The following is a 24,771-nucleotide window of genomic DNA, read 5'->3' as shown; positions in this document are numbered from 1 at the left end:
CTTGTAGCCTAAAGTTTCAGATATTTATCTGGAAGAAGAATGTCCTTAGAGTATTTCTCTGAATATTGCTCTCGCTCCATCTGTCCTCTCTTTAGGGTATACAGTGACTCACCTGCTCGATTTCTGTGCTTTATCCTCCACAGCCGTTGTCTTTAACGTGGATCCATTTTACGGTCTTTGTGCTTCTACTTTCATATGCTGAAACCTGTCCTTAACTGCTCTGACTTCCTCCAGTGTCAGCTTTGTCCTTTATGGGGCCTAGCATCGACAATACGGCCATGACACTGTTTGTTTTCTTCCAGCAGATTCCTAATTGTGCTCCGGTGCCAGCTATCTTTCATCTCTCATGTCACAGATTTTCCTTAATTTCCTTGACAGGGGAAAGGTGCTATCTGTAATAAATTTAGTTACATTTCCTGTAGTTATGTTTTTCCTCACACATTCTGACTCTTAAAATATGCCTTTCGTCCGCATCATGAAATGATTTTAAAGAAGTTAAGCGACTGTCCTGATTATTTACACTTGAACAAGGACATTTAGGTCAGTTTATCTTCCCAAAATGAGCTGGAGAAGATTCATGAAAGATCCCTTCATGAAGGAATTTTTTTGCTCCGATCTTAAGCTGAAGAGCTGGAAGAGGTAGGGTTTTTTTGGTTTGTTTTTTGTTTTGGCCTTTTCTAGGGCTGCTCCCACGGCATATGGAGGTTCCCAGGCTAGGGGTCGAATTGGAGCTGTAGCCACCAGCCTACGCAAGAGCCACAGCAATGCAGAATCCGAGCCGTGTCTGCGACCTACACCACAGCTCACAGGCAACGCCGGATCCTTAACCCACTGAGCGAGGCCTGGGATCGAACCCACAACCTCATGGTTCCTAGTCGGATTCGTTAACCACTGCGCCACGACGGGAACTCCCAGGGAAGGTGTAGTTTTATAACAGCACTGTGATGACTTACCAGCCTGAGTGGAGAGGAAGAAGCTGAGACCATGGACAGTTCCAGGAAAATCCACTGGAACCTGTCGAGGTTCATTCCTATGGTTATTGAAATATCAGCACTGTTACTCTGTTCAGCTTAATCTCTACTGCAGGAAGATGGTGTAGTCCTTAAAGGCAGCTCTTTTATGTTTATTTTTTAAAATTTAATTTTATTTATTTATTTTGTTTTTTAGGGCCACACCCATGGCATATGGAAATTCCCAAGCTAGGGGTGGAATTGGAGCTACAGCTGCAGGCCTACACCACAGTCCCAGCCATACAGCATCCAAGCTGCATCTAGGACCTACACCACAGCTCACGGCAACACGAGATCCTTCACCCACTGAGACCAGGGATCGAACCTGCGTCCTCATGGATGCTAATCAGGTTCCTTACCACTGAGCCACAATGGGAACTCCTATTTTTAATTTTTTTGAATGAAGGTAAATCCCCATCCCATTTTACAGTGCCCATTCAGTTTAGGAAAGAATTCCTTCATCTAGAATGTTCCTATATTCCTGAGAAGCCTGGTGAGAGGAAAGCTTCTGACCTGAAGGCTTCCTTAGGGTGTCGGTTTGCCGATGTGCTAACCTTGCTTCAACATGGCATTGGCCCAAGATGCTGAATTATGCTCTAAACAGAAGAGGTTCCTCATTCTCTTAGAGGCTGCTCTTATTTCTTGTCCTCACTCTGAAATTTGGGGGGGATTACTGGGATCATATAAGATTTTAGCCACTTCTGCAGCACTGAACCTCTTTATAAGAAAAGAAAAAATTTAATTGTTCTGTGGTGATATCCTTCAAACTGGATCTACTTATAATATATCTAGTAGAAATGCCTACAATTTTACTGAGTTTTCACTCTCAGTGACACAACTGTTATGATATTAATTCCTACTTTGCTCTTGCTGACATAAGAGATTAAAGCTAGTGAATATATAAATGTTTCCATCCTCATTTCCTAAAAGGAGAGGCAGACTTTTGTTTCTTGACTCCCCAGAGTAATTAAGTGTCTTTGTGCTTCAGCCAGCACCACTGAGGCGTCTGGGATGCATGGGCCCGTGAAGGCAGGAGCCAGAGAAGGAGGCAATTGAAAGGGCAGGGTGGTACAACTGAAGAAGACAGTCGGCTCCCTGGGGTCTTTGGTGGCTGGGACTTTGTGGATCCTGCAAATGCGATCATAGCTGCTGTCAGGGCCCCAGGACAGACAGGGCCTGAAGTGGAGGTGACTGCAGGCATGCCAAGGGCGGCTGGACCTGGGCATGAGGCCCGAGGCATGGGGGCTACAACCAAGGTCTCCGTGCCCGCTTTGGCAGAGGAAAACAAACCAAACACTCTCAGAAGGTTTGTGTGAATCCTAAGGAAGGGGCGTAGGAATTTATATTATTCTGGGGGAATTTTTCAAGGGACTTTTTGGTCCATCTGAACATATTGATGGTGAATTTGAGGAAGCATAGCCAGGACCTCCTTAGGGAGCAGCTGAAGAAAACCAGGTACCTTAAAAACATTATAATTATTTTAGTTCCACAGTTGTTCATGAATATAGCCTCGTTATAGGAATAAAAGAGAAGAGGAGGGAGGGAGGAAAAGGAAGAAGAGAGAGGGAGAGAATCAGGGCGGCTGCGTGTAGACAGTACCCCCTGCCTCCTTCACTCTCTCATTTAGGGGCTCTTTTCTGTCCAACTAGAGAGAAATATCTTGTGTGGTACTTGGCATAACTGGCTTCATCATACACAGACATGTTTTATATACGTGTCAACTTTAAAAAACTTACAGTGTATTGGAAAACTTTCCACATCTTGATTTAGCTCATCCACTTGAACTGTTGAATAGTAATACTTACAACTGGCAATGACTAAGGGCTTCCTGGGTGCAGATACTGTTCTAAGTGCTTGACTGTTCGCTTACTGAACTCTCTTATCATTCTATGAATCATTCTATGAAGGAGGAAACTGAGTCACAGAGCATTGAAGTAAACTGTTGAAGGTCCAACTTGTCCCAAATTGCCAGCCAGTCTACCTCTGGAACCTGTAACAGGAATGCCACCCTACAAGGTGCTGGATTCCTTGGCAGGAATGCATCACAACCCATTTAATCATTCACTCCGGACACACAAGGAGACCTTTCATGATCTGACACTACAAACAGCTGTAATAAAGTTACTGGTAACTTAAATAGGCAGTGGCCATTGAGACATGATGGGCTTATTTCCAAGATAATTCTTTTCATAAAATCAAATGTAATGAATGTTCAGATTTACTTGGCTTTCAGAAAAAGCATGACTTTTCCTCATGAACTATGGTAATTAGCTATATGACAAACTCCCTATAATTAAGGGATAAATTGCTGGCATTTTATAAGCAAGAACACTTGCATACTGTAATTACTCTGTAGCTTATAGTTTATCAGACACGTACTTTCAACATAGGAGGTTCTATAAGTACGTGGCTTCTAAAAGAAACCCTTTGTCTTCTCCACACAAAACTGACAACCAGAAAATGACAGCTTGGCATAGCAATACTAAAACAAGAGGCCATGCCCAGACCGGGTCCCCTTTCTCTCCTCAGAGGGCCAGATGAAGGATCTAAAGTCACTCTCCAACTGTTAATTATTATTATTAATAATAATAATTATTATTGTTAGGGCTACACCCATGGCATATGGTAGTTCTCAGGCTAGGGGTCGAATCTGAGCTGCAGCGGCCACCCTATGCCACAGCCACAGCAACACCAGATCCGACTAGGGCCAGGGATTGAACCTGTGTCCTCTTGGATACTAGTCAGGTTCTTATGCCACTGAGCCACAACGGGAACTCCTCCAACTCTCAATTACTAAGATTAAACTACTAGGGAGCATTTTGCATTCACTTGTTTCCCATTGTGACCAATGATGAAAAGCAATATGTTCACTTCAAATATTCCTTATCTCAAAGAAATGAGAACGCTTTGTTTTTGTGGGCATCCTGAAATGCTGGCCTCTCTTTCTGGCTGATGAGCACATACACATGCCCCCTCAGCAGCAGCAGCAGCAGAGCTCCAAGGAGAAGCCTGGGACGCATGCCCAGTACCTGGACGCATGGTCTAAGGGTGCGGGGAGCAGACCGTGCCCTGTGCGGACCGCCTTCTGCCAGAAGATGGGGAGGACGAGTGGAGGGCAAGTCGGAGCTCAGTGGGGTGAGGGCAGTGTGCTAGGTGAGTAAAGGGGAGAATCCAGTCAGATTCCAAGCATCTTTACTGCCTAAATACCAGGGGCGAAACAGAGCACGTCAACTGCCACAAACAGAAAAATTGATGAAAGACATCATCACATACTGATGTCTTGCAATCTGCAATTTCTAATGGAATATTTTTCACTGCGTTCCCATCACGGCTCAGCAGAAATGGATGTGACTAGTATCCTTGAGGACACAGGTTCTATCCCTGGCCTCAATCAGTGAGTTAAGGATCGGTGTTGCCTGAGCTGTGGTGTAGGTCACAGATGTGGCTTGGATCCTGCATTGCTGTGGCTGTTGCGTGGGCCTGTAGCTGCAGGTCTGATGTGACCCCTAGCCTGGGACCCTCCATATGCCGCAGGTATGGCCCTAAAAAGACAAAAAAAAAAAAAAAAAAAAAAAAGTATTTTTCCTTTCACCTTCTGATAGCTAAAAAGTCACTGCAACTAAAAATGAATGAGCATAAAATCAGGAACAAAAATGTTCTCATCACTTAATATAGAGAATGAAGTAACAGTATATAAGAATCTTTGGCAATGTTAGTAGGCCACCAAAGAAGTTATATAGGAAGCTATATTAAATATCCTCTGATACATGGAAAAGAGCATGAAAAAGAATATGCATAATCCAATGTATTAATTACCCTTCACAGATTCACACCATCTAAACCCCCAAATTAGCATGTAACTGAACTCTTCATCTAAGATACTGATCAAAATCTGCACGTGGACAGGGCTGAGGAGCATCCACTAGTAATTCTCCGAGCAGTCATTTAACCAGTTACAAATATCATTTAAGAAATATTACTCTCTCTAGTTCACAGAAGTCTCCAAAAAAGTTATTGCTGTGTACCTGGCTTCTCTGTTCATTCCATGGTCAAGGAGGCTTTGACCTGCCATTCAAAGTGCTCCATAGCCTGGCTCTGTTCAGCCCAATCTGACTCTCAGTAGCTCCCTGATTAGGAGAGCACAACAGGTGTCTCCCTGCTGCCAGAACTTTATACACTGAGGTTCAACAGATATTTACTGAGTCCTAATTACATGCCACTTGTTAGACCAAGAGGTTTCTCTTCATAGACATGAAGCATGGAAGAAATGGAATACATGTTTTGAAAAAAATGCATATATTCTCAAGTAGAACTGTCTTATGATGTTGCCTCACATGAGACCAGTGCACAGTGTTCCTTATCTTGAAGCTACGGCAAATTACAGAACATATTCCACGTACAGGCACTCAGCTTTCGGCATGAGAGTCAAAGAAATATTTTCCATGTGATAGGCATTGTTCTAAGATGATGTCTTCGGTAGGGACTAAATTCTTGCTAAATACCACATTAGATTCTGAGCTTATTTCAGTAAATCAGAAGTGACTGTGCAGGAACTCTCACAGTAATTCTTCATTTGCTCTAGATAACAATCTCATTGTAGAATTTAAATTCTGAATCACCTGTACAGATGTTACCTTTTCCAAAGGACTTTCTACTCGAGGAATGCTGATCATAGGCATCTGTGCCAGGTTATCCGTGTGTATATGCTCATTTTCTGGTTGTCTTCCTTTGAAATTATTTACCACACACACGACCTAAAATTTTAGGGAAAAAAAAATACAGTTAAAGCAAAACCATACTCTCAATAACTAAGACCCCTCAGAATAGGCCAATGAAAACATTCCACGTCTATAACTTTCCATGTAGATTTATCTTGTGTAGATTGTAATAGTTATTCCACTGCAAGTATGTTCAAGAATATTCATCGATTAATAGGTAGCTCAGTTAATAATGACAATTTTATTATTCTGAAATTTTCATTAAATTAGGTTGTAGTCAGTGCTCAACTCAATCTAAAAATAACATCATAACCTTATAAAAATTCACAGCAAGCTAACCTTTCCTTAATGTACCTAACCTACAACTTAATTTAAATGCTAATTATTTCCCATTGCTTCAAGATCATTCCATTCATAATAAACCTTCTACAATTGGCACCTTCTAATTTAGTAGCATCCCTTTAATTAACCCAGTTTATTGTCTATTATTGTATCCCATAAGTACTTGGCATTTCAACAATAGCTTCTTCGGGCTATGACTGAAATAAAAGACCTTCTACATAAAGGAAATTGACCCGTGTTTCAATCAATTATATCCCATAGCTGACAGAATCTGATTGAAAGCAACATTTCTCACAGTCTACTGTGCATAAAGTTCTGCACTGTTAAAAATGCACATTCCTAAGCCCTCCCCTAAAAACTCTGATTTTACAGATGGAAGATGAGGCCTAGGAATTGCCGCTTTTAAAAATAATGCCATAAATGTTTTCTCAGGTCTGTCTCCCAAGGCAACAGAAATAAAAGCAAAAATAAACCAATGGGACCTAATCAAACTGACAAGTTTTTTACACAGTAACGGACACCATAAAAAAAAAACAAAACAAACAAAAAGACAACAGAAAGGGAGAAAATAGTTTTCAATGATGCAACAGACAAGGGCTTAATGTCTAAAATACACAAACAACTTATACAACTCAACAGCAAAACAGCCAACAACCCAATGGAAAAATGGGCAAAAGACCTGAACAGACATTCTCCAAAGAAGATATACAGATGGCCAATAAGCACATGAAAAAATGCTCAACATCCCTTATTATTAAAGAAATGCAAATCAAAACTCCACCTCACACCAGTCAGAATGGCCATCAATAAGTCCACAAATAACAAATGCTGGAGAGGATGTGGAGAAAAGGGAACCCTCCTGCACTGTTGGTGGAATGTAAATTGGTACAACCACCAGGGAAAACAGTATGGAGGTACCTTAGAAAACTATCCATGGGACTACCATATGATCAGCAATCCCACTCTTGGGCATATATCCGGCCAAAACTTTCCTTGAAAAATACATATGCACCTGCATGTTCATTGCAGCACTATTCACAATAGCTAAGACATGGAAACAACCTAAATGTCCATCGACAGATGATTGGATTAAGAACATGTGGTGTATATATACACAATAGAATATTACTCAGCCCTAAAAAATAATGCCATTTGCAGCAACATGGATGCAACTAGAGATCCTCATATTAAGTAAAGTCAGTCAGAAAAATACCATATGATATCATTTAAAAGTGGACTCTAAAGTGTGGCACAAATGAACCTATCTACAGAGCAGAAACAGACTCACAGACATAGAGAACAGACTTGTAGTTGCCAAGGGGGAGGGAGAGAGAATGGAATGGACTGGGAGTTGGGGGTTGGTAGATGCAAACTGTTACATTTAGAATGGATAAGCAATGAGGTCCGTCTGAAGCAGGAGATCGATGGGTCCCAGGCTGAACTAAACTCTGTTCCCTGTGAACAGGTAACTGCAAGGTAAGAGCTGCATCCTGTTTGGATAAAAGATAGAGACCATCTATTTCCCATCCTTGAGGTCAAGGAGACCTCCGGAACTGGAACTACGCACTGGCAGACAGGTGCCTCAGGGGTCAGAGAAAGGAGAGGCACCAGACCATAGTACGTCTGTCAACCTCCCAGAGACCCTTGTGCTGGAATCCATCCTGGCTAAAAGGTGTGTGCACACAGGGGAGGTCCTGAGTCCGGCCAGATGACAAAAGGCCAGATGAAGCCCAGAAGGACTTCCCCCATACAAGTATTTAAATGACCTCCAAAGCACGTGTTGCTCTCTTCCGCTCTGGCTCTGTCTTTCTCCCTCTCCACGTAGCATCCCACCCTCAAGCCTGCCTGTGCTCTCTCTGCATGTATCCTCTCCCTCTGATCTCTTATTAAACCTTGCCTGTGCTTTCTTCACACCTATCTTCTCTCTCTTCTCTTTTTAAATAAATACTTATTTGCCTCACTACCCTCAGTCTCTTTGCCGAATTCTTTCTCCAAAGGGACAACGTTCTGGGGAGCTATATCAGTTGGTTAAGGTGCAGCATTCTCACCTGACAGCCACCCAAGAACACTGCTGTACAACATAGGGAACTGTATCCAATCTCTTGTGATAGAACATGATGGAAGATAATATAAGAAGAAGAATGCATATATATGTATGACTGGGTCACTTTGCTGCATAGCAGAAATACAACATTGTAAATAAACTATACTTTAGTAAAAAAAAAAAAAAAAAAAAAAGGCATTCCCGAAGCTTCTGATGCAAGTGAATCTAACATTAAGAGTTATCAATAATAACATAGGAAAATCATTTGCTATTATTTGCTTATACTGAACTAGGGAGCCTTCTTTTTCTGAGTTTTATATTCTATTATCAAAACAAAATACAGAAACTTACTTGTCATAACCTATCATTCATTATTTAAAAATGCTTAATATATAACTGCACATGGACATTGTATATTTTTCACAAATCCTCTACTGGAAAGCCTTTTCTTTAGTAGGGCTCATTACTGAGTATTTCCAGAGCCCAATTAGATACTGTTATTCTCCACTTTTTTTTTTTTTTTTTTTTTTTTTTTTTTTTTTTTTTTTTTTGGCTCCATATGAGTTCCAGCTAGGTTGATCACTGTAGCTACGGACTCACTTCTACCAACTAAAATTTACAAATAAAATAAAAAAAAAAAAAAAAATTTACAAATCTATGAAATAACACATACCCTGAGATTTTATCGGAGAAAAAAAATATTTCCTTCCAAAATGCCATATACGTATTATCCTCCTACTTCCTTGAATAGTAACAGATGAGAAGCACAGATCAAAGCCTGAAAATGTGACACATTAACCTCATCACTGCCATCAAGATCTTTAAGGGAGAGCAAAGGCTTGGAGATGAAATGATGACCTGGAAAGGACCAATAGATACCAACTGCCCTAAAGCAGAAGTCAACAAATTTTGTCCATGATGGGCAGAGAGTATATATTTTTGGCTTTGCAGGCATACAATCCCTGCAGCCACTACTCAGCTTTGCTGTGTTGGTGTGACACTTCTAGGAATGGGGATATTAGGGTTCCAGTACAACTTTTATTTTATTTTTTAAACAAAAATAAGCAGAAAACCAAATTTTTCCTCTGGGCTATCGTTTACCATTTGATCCCTACCTAGAGCACAAAGGGTATAATCAGGCATTTTAACCGACAACAACATAACAGACAGCAGTTTCACACCCATATCATGAAATACAGACACACACACTCACACGTCCCTTTTCATTAATACGATAAATTAACAAAAAGCAGCCGATGAAAAAAACTGCTACAAATTCTTCTGAATTAAAAATTGCTGAAATAAATAAGTAGGCACATAGACAAAGAGAAGTCATTAGTTGAAGAAACATTCATCTAGAGTTAATGCGGCTTCTGAAATTAGTATAATTGCTTTTTATACTATTTTGGTTGGAAAGCTCCAAAAGGTATTATCAGTTATCTCTTTGCCTTAATTGCGGGTCAGGACAACACCAGTGAAGGAGCTAAGAACTCACATGTGAAATATTTAAATGTCTAATCCATTGCAGATACTCATTAAATGGTATCCATTAGCATAATGATTATTCTTCATTACTGTTATTATTTAAATTACAAGGAAGGAAATTACCAAATCTTCCCTAGAATCATCTTCACATATTTAGTAAGGCTTGTCTGGTAACATTCACAAGTATGAAACTGATTTCCTATTAGAAAAATGCTCATAGGAAATAGCAATTGAGCTGGTTTTTGATCCTGAGTCTCTATGTTGTTGGACAGTCTTCTGGTCTCCGTGTTCTCAATTTGAAAGTGAAGAGGTTGCAATGGATTAGCAAGTTAGCTCCATTCCTTTGGTTGACAAAGGTATGCAAACATTCAACAAATGTTCACAATAAAACCCAAGATCTGCCCATCTCCGGACCCTACTTCAAAATCTTTTTCTGGATCCTCTCAGGGCACGGCAACAATGCCTACACCCCAGTTCCCTTAATGCAGCTGCACAGCTGAAAACGTGGATACCTCTTATATTCAGCCAGTCACACAAGTTGCTCAATTTTCCTTCCTAAAGATTTTGATTTCTTATATCTCCTTTGTTCTCCCTCTGCCACCAACTCCAAAGACTAAGCAAGCCCCGCCACTTGCCTGAATTCCTGCAGGGCTTTCTAAAGTCAGTCTTGGATCCCTCCCATCCATTTCTACAATGACACGAGAATGACTGCTCCCAAATGCAAACTGTGTCATGTCAACTTTCTTAACTCTGCAGCTTAGCTGTCCATCTCTCCTAATGTCTAAACTCTGGCCCACCTTTCAGTTTTTCTCTCTGTTTTCCAAACACCTCCTGTAACCTTTCACGTCCCGTGTTTAGAAAAAGCATCTTCACGCATCTGTGGGTCCCACATCTTACTCATCTGTGTTATCTCATCTCAGCACCACTTCTTCCCTGGCCTTCCCTGACCCCAGGCTGTTTTTCTTTGCTTGCTTACAAGGACCTATAATTCTTTCCATCAAATCACCCATCTCTATGCAATTATACATCGGATAGCATTAGTACTTTGGTTGATGTGATTCTCTTCCAAGGTTATCAGCGCCATTGAAGCAGACATGCTTTTTTTTCTGATGACTATTTTATTGTCAGTACCACAGTGAATGAAGAAATTAACAAATGAGCATGTAATAAAGGCTAAAAATTCTCAACTTTCTGATGTTCACATATAACTTGCTTTTTAAATTTTTTTTTTTTTTTTGGTCTTTTTAGGGCTGCACTTACAGCATATGGAGTTTCCCAGGCTAGGGGTTGAATTGGAGCTGTAGCTGCTGGCCTACACCACATCCACAGTAACACAGGATCCCAGCTGTGTCTGCGACTTACACCACAGCTCACAGCAGTGCCGGATCCTTAACCCAATGAGCAAGTCCAGGGATCAAACCTGCATCTTCATGGATGCTAGTCAGATTCATTTCTGCTGAGCCACGATGGGAACTCTCTCCCATATAACTTTCTTTTGAAACATTCTTCTTTTTCACTAGTGGCTTCAATGAGTATAATTCTACCCTTGCCTCCAAAAATGACATGAATTAAGTCACCACTACACATAGATTTTTGTTTTCTTTTTTCCAGTTAGTAATAATAAATTAATACGATTCATTTGTGATTATTTCACCCCTTCCTTGTGGCAAATAAGACATTACTGTTGTAGGAGGCTAAGTGTGCCGGTTTTGGAGTCAAAAAGGTCTGGGACTTAATTCTGGGCTCTTTTATTTGATAACTTTGTAAGCTTGAGCAAGTTACTTAATATAACTAGATCTGTTTTTCCTATGTGTAAAATGAGGACAAATAATGGCTACATCTCAACATGCTGTTATGGGGACTGAGTTAATGTAGCAAAGAAAATTCAACTTATTTTGATGGTGATGATGATACTACATATGGCAACCTGACACGCTCTTGCTTTGGCTCAGTAAACTTGAACTATTATATCTGGCACTAATATGTGTCTTCCTTGTAAGTGCTCTGAGGCATACATTTTCATAAAATAGTATCAGTCAATCTACAACTACTGTTCAACCAAAATTTGCTTAGTATTTTTCTCAGCAGGAGGATCGTGTTCTCTGACTTTGAAGAAAATGGACATAAGAGTGATAAATTTAGTATAGAAGGTAATTTCTTGTTAGATTGTAACAGGACAGACTTCAAGGGCAGCGGAAATTCAGGAAAAAAATGGGAGAATCAGGTCATCAGAGACACTTCCTGGGGAAGTTGGGATTTGTCTGAGAAAAGTCTCAAGTGCATAAAGAATTTTAATATAGTCGTCAAAGGTGAAGACCATGCTATCCAGAGCCTTCTCTGTATCACACACTCGACTCCCCTTATTACACCTGTGATTTCACTTAATCCTCCAAAGATCAGTAAGAAGTAGATATAACAGTTCATTCATCATTCAACCAAAGTTCCTCCTTTTTAGCAGGACTGGGTACTGGGAAAACAGAGGGATGAAAACAAATAAACACCTTCTCTGTGAGCAGTTTGATGGCAAAAAAATAAAAATAAATCACATGTGGTATATTAAAAGTAGAACCATACAGCGGAGAAAAGTGAAGAAGAAATGAGGAAAGGGGTCCTTGGGGGAGGGGTAGTCCCTTTAAATACAATTCAGGGGAAGCCTCACATTTTAGGAAGATGAGTTGCTAAGTGACTTGTTCAATGTCACACACCCAGTCAGTGGCAAAAAAATAAAGAGGGAAAAGCTGGATTCAACCTAGGTTTTTCTGATGCCCACATCTGTTTTTCTCTCTAAAATACAGAGCAGCAGGCATTTCAGGCCAGACAACATGCAGGCTAGACAGAGCCTGGTTGTGGGAGAGCAAGACAACTGACTGGATTCCAAGCACAGGATTTCCAGCCTGGAGGGGGTGACATGAACTTGGCCAGGAAGAGTGCAGGGAAATGGCACAGGATCCCAGAAGTCCAGGGGAAGTGTCTGATTTAACATGAGCAGCAGGAGGGGAGATGGGATTAAGATGGAGGAATAGAAGCAATGGAGCTCAACCTCTCTCCTAAAAACAACAAAATTTACAGCCAAATGCTGAGCAATCTTCAACCAAATGGACCAGAAACTTTCAAAAAGATATCCAACTCCAGAAGACAAAGAGGATGCCACATCAAGAGGTAGGGGGGTGATTATGTGATATAAGCAACCCCATACGTCCTGGGTGGGAAGCCCCACAGACTGGAAAGTAACTGGTTCACAGAGACTCACCTACAGGAGTGAGAGTTCTGAGCCCCACATCAAACCCCCACGTCTGGGGATCTGGCACTGGGAGAAAGAGTGCCCGGAGCATCTGGCATTGAAGGCCAGTGGGGCTTGTGCGCAGGAGCTCCACAGGACTGGGGGAAATGGAGACCCCATTCATAAAAGGTGTACACAGATTTTCATGTGCACTGGGTCCCAGGGGAAAGCAAAGTCTCCATAGGAATCTGGGTCAGACCTGACTGCAGTTCTTGGAGGACCTCCTGGGTAAACAGGGGTGAATGGGGCTTGTTGTGGGGGAAAGACATTGGAAGCAAAGCTCTTGGGAATATTCATCAGCATGCCTTTCTCTGGAGGTGGGCATTTTGGGAAAATCTGGCCCCACCCATCAGTGCTGAGAAGCCCCAGGGCAAACAACAATCCTGGTGGGATCACAGCCCCTCCCCTCAGTAAACAGGCTGCCTAAGGACCCCTCAGGCACACAGGTGCCTCTAATCTCACCCAGAGACAAAGTCCCACCCGCCAGAGGGATAGGAATCAGCTCCACCTACCAGTGAGCAGGCACCAGTCCCTCCCATCAGGAAGCCTACAGCAAGCCCCCACCCACCCTGTACCAACTTCAGTCACAAGGGGGGCAGATGCCAGAAGTAAGAGAGGCTACAATTCTATTATCTGTAAAAAGGTCAACACACCAAAAACCTATAAAAATGAAAAGACAGAGAACTATAACTCAGATGAGGGAGAAAGAAAAACCCCCAGAAAAACAGCTAAGTGATCAGGAGATTCTCAGCCTCCAGGAAAAAGACTTTAGTCTGTTGATGCTGAAGATAATGCAAGACATTGGAAATAAACAGGAAGCAAAGATGGATAATTTACAGGAAACACTGAGCAAAGAAATACAAGATATAAAAGTTAAACAAGAAGAGATGCAAAATACAATAACTGAAATAAAAAATTCATCAGAAGCAGCCAACAGCAGAATACAGGAGGCAGACGAACGAATAAGTGAGGTGGAGGACAGATTAGTGGAAATCATGGATGTGGAACAGAAAAGAGAAAAAAGATTGAAAACAAATGAAGAGAGTCTCAGAGAACTCTGGGACAATGCTAAACATTCGTACCATAGGGGTGCCAGAAGAAGAGAGAGAGAAAGGGACAGAAAAAATATTCAAAGAGATAATAGCCAAAAACTTCCCTAACATGGGAAAGGAACCACTCACTCAAATCCAGGAAGTGCAATGAGTACCACATAAAATAAACCGAAGGAGGAATACCCTGAGACACATATTAATCAAACTGACCAAAATTAAAGACAAAGAGAAAATACTGAAAGCAAATAGAGAAAAGAAATGAATAACATACAAGGGAACCCCAATAAGGTTATCGGCAGATTTTTCAGCAGAAACTCTGCAGGCCAGAAGGGAGTGGCATGATATACTTAACATGATGAAAAGAAAAAACCTCCAACCAAGATGACCTTACCCAGCAAGGCTCTCATTCATATTTGAAGGAGAAATCAAAAGCTTCACAGATAAGCAAAAGCTAGGAGAATTCAGCAACACCAAACCGGCTGTACAACAAATACTGAAGGAAGTTCTCTAGGCAGAAAAGAAAATTCTGCAACCAGAAATAAAAATACCACAAATGACAAGGCTCACCAGTAAAGGTATATATACAGTAAAGATCCAAAATCATGCATGCACAGTTGTGCCAGCAAAATCAAAAAAAGTGAGAAGAGGAGAGTACGAATGCAGGACAATGGAGATGAACTTACAATTAAGAGATCGACAACTTAAAACAATCTCATATATATATATATATAGACACTTATTTAGAAACTTCAGAATAACTGTAAACCAAAAATCTACAAATGATACACAAACAAATAAGAAAAACCAACTCAAATACAATACAAAAGATAGTCATCAAACCACAAGAGGAGAGAACAAGAGAAGAACAAAAGAAAAAAGAGCAACAAAAACAAATCCAAAACAACTAATAATATGGCGATAACATACATATCAATAATTACGTTAAATGTTAATGAACTAAAGGCTCCAACCAAAAGACATAGACTGGCTGAATGGATACGAAAACAAGACCCATATATATGCTGTCTTCAAGAGACCCACTTCACTTCTAGGGACACATACAAATTGAAAGTGAGAGGATGGAAGAACATATTCCATGCAAACGGGAATCAAAAGAAAGCTGGAATAGCAATACTCATATCAGACAAAATAGACTTTAAAATGAAGAATATTTTAAGAAACAAGGATGGTCACTACATAATGATCCAAGAGGAAGATATAACAAGTTTAAATATCTACGCACCCAACATAGGTTCACCACAGTATATGAGGAAACTGCTAAAAATCTTAAAAGGACAAATCAACAGTAACACAGTAATAGTGGGGGACTTTAACACCCCACTTGCAGCAATGGACAGATCATCCAGACAGAGAATCGATAAGGAAACACAGGCCATGAATGAAGCATTAGACCGGATGGACTTAATAGATATTTATAGGACATTCCATCCAAAAGCAACAGAATACACATTCTTCCCAAGTTCACATGGAACATTCTCTAAGATTGATCACATCCTGGGCTATAAATCAAGCCTCGGTAACTTTAAGAAAATTGAAATCATATCAAGCATCTTTTCCAACCACAATGCTATATGACTGGAAGTCAACAACAAGAAAAAAACTGCAAAAAACCACAGACATGTGGAGACTAAACAACATGCTACTAAACAACCAGTGGATCACTGAGAAAATCAAAGAGGAAATTTAAAAATACCTAGAAACAAATGACAACAAAGATATGACACTCCAAAACCTAGGGGATGCAGCAAAAGCCATTCTAAGAGGGAAGTTTATAGCAATACAAGCCCACCTCAGGAAACAAGAAAAAGCTCAAATAAACAAGCTAACTTTACATCTAAAGCAGCTCGAGAGAGAAGGACAAGACCCAAAGTTAGTAGAAGGAAAGAAATCTTAAAGATCAGAGCAGAAATCAATGAAATAGAAACAAAGAAAACCACAGAAAAGATCAATGAAACAAATGAAAAGCTGGTTCTTTGAAAAGATCAACAAAATTGATAAACCCCTAGCCAGACTTACTAAGAAAAAAAGAGAGGATTCAAATCAATAAAATTAGAGATGAAAGAGGAGAAATAACAACGGACATCACAGAAATACAAAGGATCATAGGAGACTACTGTATGCAACTATACGCCAATAAAATGGACAACCTAGAAGAAATGGACAAATTCTTAGAAAAGTACAATCTTCCAAGACCAAACCAAGATGAAGTAGAAAAGATGAATGGACCAATCACAAGTACTGAAATTGAAAGTGACTAAAAAACTTCCAACAAACAAAAGTCCAGGACCAGGTGGCTTCACAGGTGAATTCTATCAAACATTTAGAGACGAGCTAACACCTATCCTTCTGAAACTATTCCAAAAAATTGCAAAGGAAGGGACACTCCCAAACTCATTCTATGAGGCCACCATCACCCTGATACCAAAACCAGACAAAGATACCACACACAAAAAAAGAAAATTACAGGCCAATTTCACTGATGAACATAGATGCAAAAATCCTCAACAAAATACTAGCAAACTGCATCAAACAATACAGTTAAAAGGATTGTACATCATCACCAAGTGGGATTTATCCCAGAGATGCAAGGATTCTTCGATTTCCACAAATCAATCAGTGTGATATACCACATTAACAAACTGAAGAATAAAAAGCATGTAACCCTCTCAATAGACACAGAAAAAGCCTTTGACAAAATCCAAAACCCATTTCTGATAAAAACCCTTCAGAAAGTGGGCATAGAGGGAACCTACCTCAACATAATAAAGGTCATATATGACAAACCCAGAGCTAACATCATTCTCAATGGTGAAAAGCTGAAAGAATTTCTGCTGAGATCAGGAACAAAACAAGGATGTCCGTTCTCACCACTACTATTCAACATCGTTTTGGAAGTCCTAGCCACAGCAACCAGAGAAGTAAAAGAAATCAAAGGAATCCAAATTGGAAAGGAAGAAGTAAAACTATCACTATTTGCAGATGACATGATATTACACCTAGAGAATCCTAAAGACTCTATCTACCAGAAAACTGTGAGAACTCATCCATGAATTTGGCAAAGTCACAGGATACAAAATTAATACACAGAAATAAACAGCATTTCTGTATACTAACAATGAAAGATCAGAAAGAGTAATTAGGGAAGCAATCCCATTTACCATTGCATCCAAAAATATAAAAACCTACCTAAAGAGACAAAAGACCTGTACTCTGAAAACTATAAGACACTGATGAAAGAAATCAAAGATGACACAAACAGATGGAAAGACGTACCATGCTCTTGGATCGGAAGAGTCAATATTATCAAAATGACTATACTACCCAAGGCAATCTACAGGTGCAATGCAATCCCTATCAAATTACCAAGGACATTTTTCACAGAACTTGAATAAAATATTTTAAAGTTTGTTTGGAAGCACAAAAGACCCAGAATAGCCAAAAACATCCTGAGGAAGAAAAGTGGAGCTGGAGGAATCAGGCTCCCTGACTTAAGACTATACTACAAAGCAACAGTCATCAAAACCGTATGGTACCAGCGCAAAGACAGAGATACAGATCAGTGGAATAGGATAGAAAGCCCAGAATTAAAGCCACACACCTTCAGTCAACTAATCTATGACAAAGGAGGCAAGAATATACAATGGAGAAAAGACAGCCTGTTCTATAAATGGTGCTAGGAAAACTGGACAGTCACATGTAAAAGAATGAACTTAGAACACTCCCTAACGTCATACACAAAAATAAACTCCAAATGGATTAAAGACCTAGATATAAGACCAGACACTCTAAAACTCTTAGAGGAAAACATAGGCCAAACACTCTCCGAAATAAATGACAGCAACATCTTCTCAGATCCACCTTAAGAGTAATGACAGTAAAAAAAATAAATAAATGCGACTTAATTAAATGTAAAACTTTCTGCACAGCAAAGGAAACCCTAATCAAAATGAAAAGACAACCCACAGAATGGGAGAACATCTTTGCAAATGAATCGACTGACAAGGGATTAACCTCCAAAATTTATAAACACCTGCTACTGCTCAATACCAAAAAAACAACCCCATCAAAAAATGGGCAAAAGATCTAAACAGGCAATTCTCCAAAGAAGACATATGGATGGCCAAAAAACACATGAAAAGATGTTCAACATCACTCATTATTAGAGAAATGCAAATCAAAACCACTCTGAGGTACCACCTTACACCAGTCAGAATGAACATCATCCAAAAGTCTACAAACAATAAGTGCTGGAGAGGGTGTGGAGAAAAAGGAACCCTCTTACACTGTTGGTGGGATTGTAAATTGGTGCAACCCCTGTGGAAAGCAGTATGGAGATTCCTCAGAAAACTAAACATAGAATTACCATTTGATCCAGCAATCCCACTCCTGGGCATCTATCCAGAGAAAATCATGACTCAAAAAAACACTTGTACTCCGATGTTCATTGCAGCACTATTTTCAGTAGCCAACACATGGAAATAACCTAAATATCCATCGACAGAGGAGTGGATCAAGAATATACACAACGGAATATTACTCAGCCATTAAAAGGAACAAAATAATGGCATTTTAAGCAACATGGATGGACCTAGACATTATCATGCTAAGTGAAGTCAGTTAGACAATGAGACACCAACATCAAATGCTTTCACTGACATGTGAAACCTGAAGAAAGGACAGAATGAACTTCTTTGCAGAACAGATACTGACTCATAGACTTTGAAAAATATACGGTTTCCAAAGGAGACAGTTTAGGGGGTGGGGGGATGCACTGGGGGTTTGGGATGGAAATCCTTTAAAACTGGATTGTGATGATCATTGTCCAACTATAAATGTAATAAATTCATTGTGTAATAAATAGATAATAAATTTAAAAAATAACATTAGCAGCGGGAAAGAGCTCTGCCATGTGTTTATTCTGTTTTGTTATTAGCAATGGATTGTGTTATTGTGTGTATAGAAGCGGAATGGGACAGATTTGGAGGAAGTGAGCAGGGTTAGGAACCTATGGCTCTGTTAGAGCTGAGAAGTGTTCATCTCTAAAATGGAGAGGCTATGGTCGGAAGAGCAAAACAATATGACACGAGAGAAAGATCCTGTTGTGGAAATGACCTGGGACGTGATGAGTCAGAGGCAAATGCTAGACACTGGGCGTGGGGCCTGGGGACACGAAGGCCTTCAACCCACACACAGAGGTTTGGCCGGAGTAGGTTCGTGTGAATTTTATTTTGGAATCCTTTTAGAGATCTGCACATACTGCAAGATCACTGCAAATACCCCAGGATATTGCAAGCCAGAGCTGAAATCACCACTGGAAATAAAAGAGTCTTAGCTGCCCGCATGAGAAACTGGCACAGCTCCCCACCCCCACCCCATCATCCCCAGTGTTTCATCAAGTCCAAACCATTCCACCTCCTCGGCACCCCGGGCATCCTTCCCCTCTCTCTGTGCCCTCAGAGGCCCAATGTGTCTGTTTTATCTCCCTGGTTCGGCATAACTTGGCTCTTCTCTTCTCACCTGGAGTTTTATTTCCCAGAAAACATTTTCAGTGCACAAATCCGATCACAGAGTAAAAGGGACTGAAAGGAGACAAACTCTCATTGACAGAAATTACTTTGTCATCCACGTGGCCACGCACTGAACTTACATCCCGTTCCGTTTAACCTTTATTAAATCCTTATAATAACCTTTCAAGGAGGCTGTTTATAGCCTCATTTAAAGGGGAAGAAATTGAGGCTAAGTAAATTGCTTAACAGCACAGATTGAGTAGATCAAGAAGCTGGGATTCAGGCAGGCTGGTTTTTTCTTTTCTTTTTTTTTTTCCTTTTCTGTTTCAACTCACTTGGACCCAGGCAAAAGTTCTCAAATCATGGATATTTTTTAAACAAAAGCCCGAGTTATTGTTATAACATGTGAGGTTTTGCAGGATATTCCCCTACGTCCTTTTCCTGTCCCCATCATGACACGCACACTGGATGATGGGTACCTTTCCAGGGGCCACATTCTCTCAGACGCATACTGCGCCCTGGAATTCAGGAGGGGCTCCATCCATGCTTATTTTAGGAGACATTTCCTATTGCCCCTGCGTATTGTGTTTGTTGCCCTTTATTCCTTATGCCCCAAGCGAGAGACCCCCCCCATAAACTTTTCCAGTTTATACGTCCCCTCCTCTTTTTGATGGGTCCCTAATCCCAACAGAGTGGCTCTCTTGAATAAACCTACCTCTATCATAGCCCTTTAGAGAACCCTTTAGAGAACTCTCTGTGCCCATCTTGTCCCACCTGACTTCAACCTGTTTGAGGATCTGGACTACGTCTTTTTCATGTATTTATTCCCAGCCCTGAGCATGGTGCCTGGGTTATAGCAGAGTCTCGGTAAATGTTCCTTCTATGAAGAAAGAGAGGGAGGGCTGTTTGGTCACCTTTAAATGTGGAATATTTATTTTTTTCCACCCCTAAACCTGACTACAAAATGAGGGAGGAGGAAGAAATGAATGACTTAAACCACATACTTCCATCTGCTTTAGATAACTAAAGCCTGTGATTCACACCTGTATTGTCCAGCAGGTCATTATACAAGCTAATTCAAAACCAAATTATTTTCAAATAAATTTATACTTACCAGAAATACTGCTATAGATATTCCAACCAGAAAGCCTGCTATCACATCAGACCAATGATTTCGATACTCTGCTACTCTGTTGAGTCCAGTGAGAAAGGCCAAGCACATTAAGCCCAGGCACAGAACAGGCTTAGCGAGTCTTGTTCCTTTGGCTTTGATTGTGTTGGTGATATACATCTGAAATACCAAACGAAAAACATGACTTTTCATGAACATATTTTCTTGATATACACCTTATATATGTATCTGCACACATAAATATGTACAGACATATACCTGCCTATATAGTTCAAATAATCAACTGCAGCTTACGAATTTTCTGAAGCAAGTTTCTTAAAAGTAGAGTTTAATAAGAGTAGCGATGAGTTAATTTTACTTAGCTTATACGGATTAATGCCAGTTCTTATAGAATATTAATCATCTAAGACACTGCATAGAAACATTCCAAGTGACTTTCTTTATAACTTGCAAAGTACTTATTCTTGTTTTACCTAAATTCACATTTTAGGTGAATACTATTAAAAAGGGGAAAACTGATGAATGAGTAGATTTTATGTTTACATTTTTGTATGCCTCCTGAGAGGAAGCATACTTTTTAAAAATCAGAGTTTGTGAATATAGCTATAAATAAACCAAAACGGAGCCCATTTCCACCAAATAGATATTATTTTGAAAAAAGAATTTAAGGTTCAGTACTGTGCCAAGGTTTGCTTTTATGTTGTTATCTGAAGCGGTGAAATAGCTTTAACTAAATTTTATCAACCAGAATTAGGACAACCAAAAAAAAAAAAAACAATTATGATGGGGGCAATGTGCTGGCTAAAACCAAACCAAAACAATTATTAAATAACTACGTTTTTGGCATCTTCACATATGCTAAAGAAGAACATACATCAGTTGACTGCACAGAATGAAATGTCTTCACATTGTGAGCCACCAGGCTCAGGAAACTCAGTCGTTCCCTCATCTGATTTTTTCTATTGATCAACTGCTCAGATTTAAACGATGTGTGGTTATTTAATGAATCTGTTGACTACAAAGGGTATGTGTCTGTTATTTCCTGCCATTAGTAAAGTGATTATGAAGAAGAGATGGCTTTGACAATACAATCAGTTTTTATGATATTAATGTCAGAATCCGATACTGACAACATAATCAGAAATATAATCAGGCATATAACCACTTGCCTGTTGTCCTCAGTGGAATAAAGAAAAAAATTTGCCTAAGAGATTAAAAACCACAATCAGCACTTAAGGTTTTCATTCTCAGCAGCCACTTTAGAATGCTATGAAATTCGGTAATTATCTTTTCGCTTTATTTTTTTTTTCTGGGCAGAGTTCGCAGGCCTATTAGCTGCCAACGCACACTATATGAATATTTAAACAGCCCATGTGATCCAAGGCTTCTATCTAGCCAAGTTCTAGCCCTTTTGCAACCTAACCAGCCCTGATATTCTAGGAAAAAATAAAAGCTGGACTATCTCCGCCTTGGGCCTATGACCTTCAGAGCTATGTCTGCGGGTTCTGAGCCTGAGCTGGGAAGAGCTGAATAGTTTCAGTTAAGGAGAATCAGTACACAAGAGAGGGAAAGAGAAGGGGATGAGAAGGAGAAAACAAGGCTGCTGCCACTGAGAGAAATATGTTAAAAGAGTTTTGCCCACATGAATAACAAGGCAGGACTATCACACCCCTTCAGGTTGCCAGTGATGATGCATCTAATAGAGTAATTCCTTATTTGACTCATGCATATACATGGGGAGTGAAACGTGGGCTGCTCCTGAGATTTTCTTTAATGCAGCCATAGGCTGAGTAATGATGTCTTACCTCTGCATTTCTTCCCATCTGTCAGAACATCCTACCCTTACTAAGACAAAATAAATGCGAAATGATAACTGAATAGTAGGAATATTGCTAATAATCATTAGGCTCTGATTTCATGAGTGATGGCTATTCAAGACAATGTTCCAGACTTATTGAATCTTCACAATAGTCCTGTTAGTAAGACAGCATCATTACCTTCATTTTATAGATGAAAAAATTGACTCACTGAAGCTTATTATGAAGGATGCACAAGCTGACTGTGAGGGGGCGGAGGTGGCAATTTTGAGAAAGGAGAGACATGGATGGGAAGCAGGGGTAAAGCACTCTGGTGCCTCTACCCTTCCTTTCTTTCTCTATTGATTACTTGCCTGGAGGGAATGGCCAATGGACACAGGCTAAATGTGAATGGATGCAAGAGAAATGAAATTAAAAATGGAAGAAAGAAGGGAACCATCATACAGAGCAGGGAGGCAACATTTACACGCTACCGTAAGGGAGAAGTAGGAAGTAGTATTAGTTTGCTCTGGAAAACACAGGCATTCTCCTTCATCCCCAGAGGCCACCTCAGAAGAGAGCTCAGCCCTTCCTTGTGCAAGGGGTGCAGGCTTGCAGTAATCTGTGAACTTGGGATGATCCTCTGAGCTTCCTCTTGAACTGGAGTTCAGTCCTAAATTGCTCTATGACTCAAGCACTGATTATAAGGGGTCCCAGGACACAGTCTGGCTACTAGGCAAACTCATGAAAAAGCTTCTGTGTTAGGAATAGCCTGGGATTTGGCTCTTCCTCCACCAGATCTCCATTGAATGTCCAGAACCAGAATGGAAGAAAACTGAATTTTAAGGGTGATGGGAGAAGGGTGATATTTGCTCAAATACTTTCAACTTTATTTTATTTTTATTCTGTGTGTGTGTGTGTGTTTTCAGGGACACAGCCATGGCATATGTAAGTTCCCAGGCCTGGGTCAAATCAGCTACAAGCCACTTCTGCGACCTACACCACCGGGTGGTTTAACCCACTGAGCAAGGCCAGGGATCGAACCTACATCCTCATGGATGCTACTCGAGTTTGTTACTGCTGAGCCACGATGGCGAACTCCTCAAATACTTTCAACTTTAAAGTGAATCATGGTAGCGGTTTATAATGCACAGATTTTTCTGTAGCATAATCAGTGGGCATGGATGTCACATAAGAAAAATTTGAGTTTTCACTGACATGTACTAGGGAATTTTTTGGTACTTTGTGAATGTGCCTTTTAACCAGTCTAATTGTGTTATCCTTACAGAAAGTCTATTATTTCTAATTAGCAGTAGAGGAAATTACAGCATAAAAAACTATTAAGCAAGTTGGATACAGGACAGGAATTGATTATTTATGCTCTCTTGGTTTTTAATTCACTTATGAAACCATCTAGGTTAACCAGATGTCAAAACATAGCTAAAATAAAACACAAACAGAAGGGCATGTGGTTTGAGCAGGATGGTATCTATTCAGCCCTCAAGAGTCAGTGGATTCTCACTACCTTATGGGCCAAGCCATTTAACTATTATTGGGCAGTTCTTACTCAGCAATCCTATGAATATCTAGTAGCACAAAGATGCAGAATATATATATATATATATATATACACAGAATATCTATTATATTCATATCCACCAATCCCAAACTCCTAGTTGAGCCCTCCCCTGCTCCCTTTCCACTTAGATGACCAAAAATTTGTCTTTCATGTCCTCTTCTGTTTTGTAAATAAGTTCATTTGTGTCATATTTTAGATTCCACATACAATTGATATCATATGGTATATGTCTTCCTCTTTCTGAGTTACTTCATGTAGCGTGACAATCTCTAGTTTTTGTTTTGTTTTGTTTTGTTTTGAATAACCACAAAGCACTACCAGTAATCTTGTTTGTTGCCCCCGCGTGGACAGATGCCCTACAAAGTTCCTCTTATTAGATTCCTAGAATTATTTTAAAAAATAAATCTTCTTAATTGTTTTCAAAATGCATTCCACCTTGTCAAAATGGTCTTGAACTTTGAGGGTGACGTCTATCAAATTAATCTCTCTCTCAGCTTCTCATTAGCTTCGGACACCCATAGGACAGGGTCAAGGATGCGATTCCATGGGACTCCACTAGAGACCTATTTGCAAATCTGTACAGGGACACTGAACAAAATTTGGGGAGGGGGTTCATACTTTGATACAGGCATGCAGAGTCCTGGAAGTCTTATTATTATTATATCCATGCTTCACCACAATCATAAACTTGCCAAATTGCGATGTAAATGAATCCAACAGGGTAGGTAACAGAACTGTGATGAGAGGTGATACAGCGGTGTTAAGACCACAGACATGCCAGGCAGATGTATGTGCACATAATTCA

General features: G+C 40.1%; 2 protein-coding genes across 6 annotated transcripts in view; one reads left to right on the top strand and one right to left on the bottom strand.

The window, feature by feature from the left end:
- SNX7 (sorting nexin 7) overlaps window positions 1-8,031 on the top strand; it is a 217,522-nt gene extending 209,491 nt beyond the window's left edge. Inside the window, exon 9 of one of the 2 annotated variants that reach the window (XM_013997355.2) lies at window positions 7,536-8,031. In XM_013997355.2, coding sequence (XP_013852809.2) covers window positions 7,536-7,550 — 15 coding nt within the window. In that variant the 3' untranslated portion in view covers window positions 7,551-8,031. Of the gene's footprint in view, window positions 1-1,998; window positions 2,526-7,535 lie in introns of those variants that run through there. The other variant, XM_021090764.1, reaches the window with a different exon arrangement.
- PLPPR5 (phospholipid phosphatase related 5) overlaps window positions 1-24,771 on the bottom strand; it is a 465,309-nt gene that overhangs the window by 16,653 nt on the left and 423,885 nt on the right. For 2 of the 4 annotated variants that reach the window (XM_021088656.1, XM_013997347.2), the window contains 2 exons: window positions 20,574-20,750; window positions 5,630-5,764 (listed from right to left, as the gene is read on the bottom strand). In XM_021088656.1, coding sequence (XP_020944315.1) covers window positions 5,630-5,764; window positions 20,574-20,750 — 312 coding nt within the window. 4 annotated transcript variants of the gene reach the window in all.

This window comes from Sus scrofa, chromosome 4 (assembly GCF_000003025.6).
Source record: "Sus scrofa isolate TJ Tabasco breed Duroc chromosome 4, Sscrofa11.1, whole genome shotgun sequence".
NCBI classification, from domain to species: domain Eukaryota; kingdom Metazoa; phylum Chordata; class Mammalia; order Artiodactyla; family Suidae; genus Sus; species Sus scrofa.
This window is presented reverse-complemented; position numbering and strand designations above follow the sequence as displayed.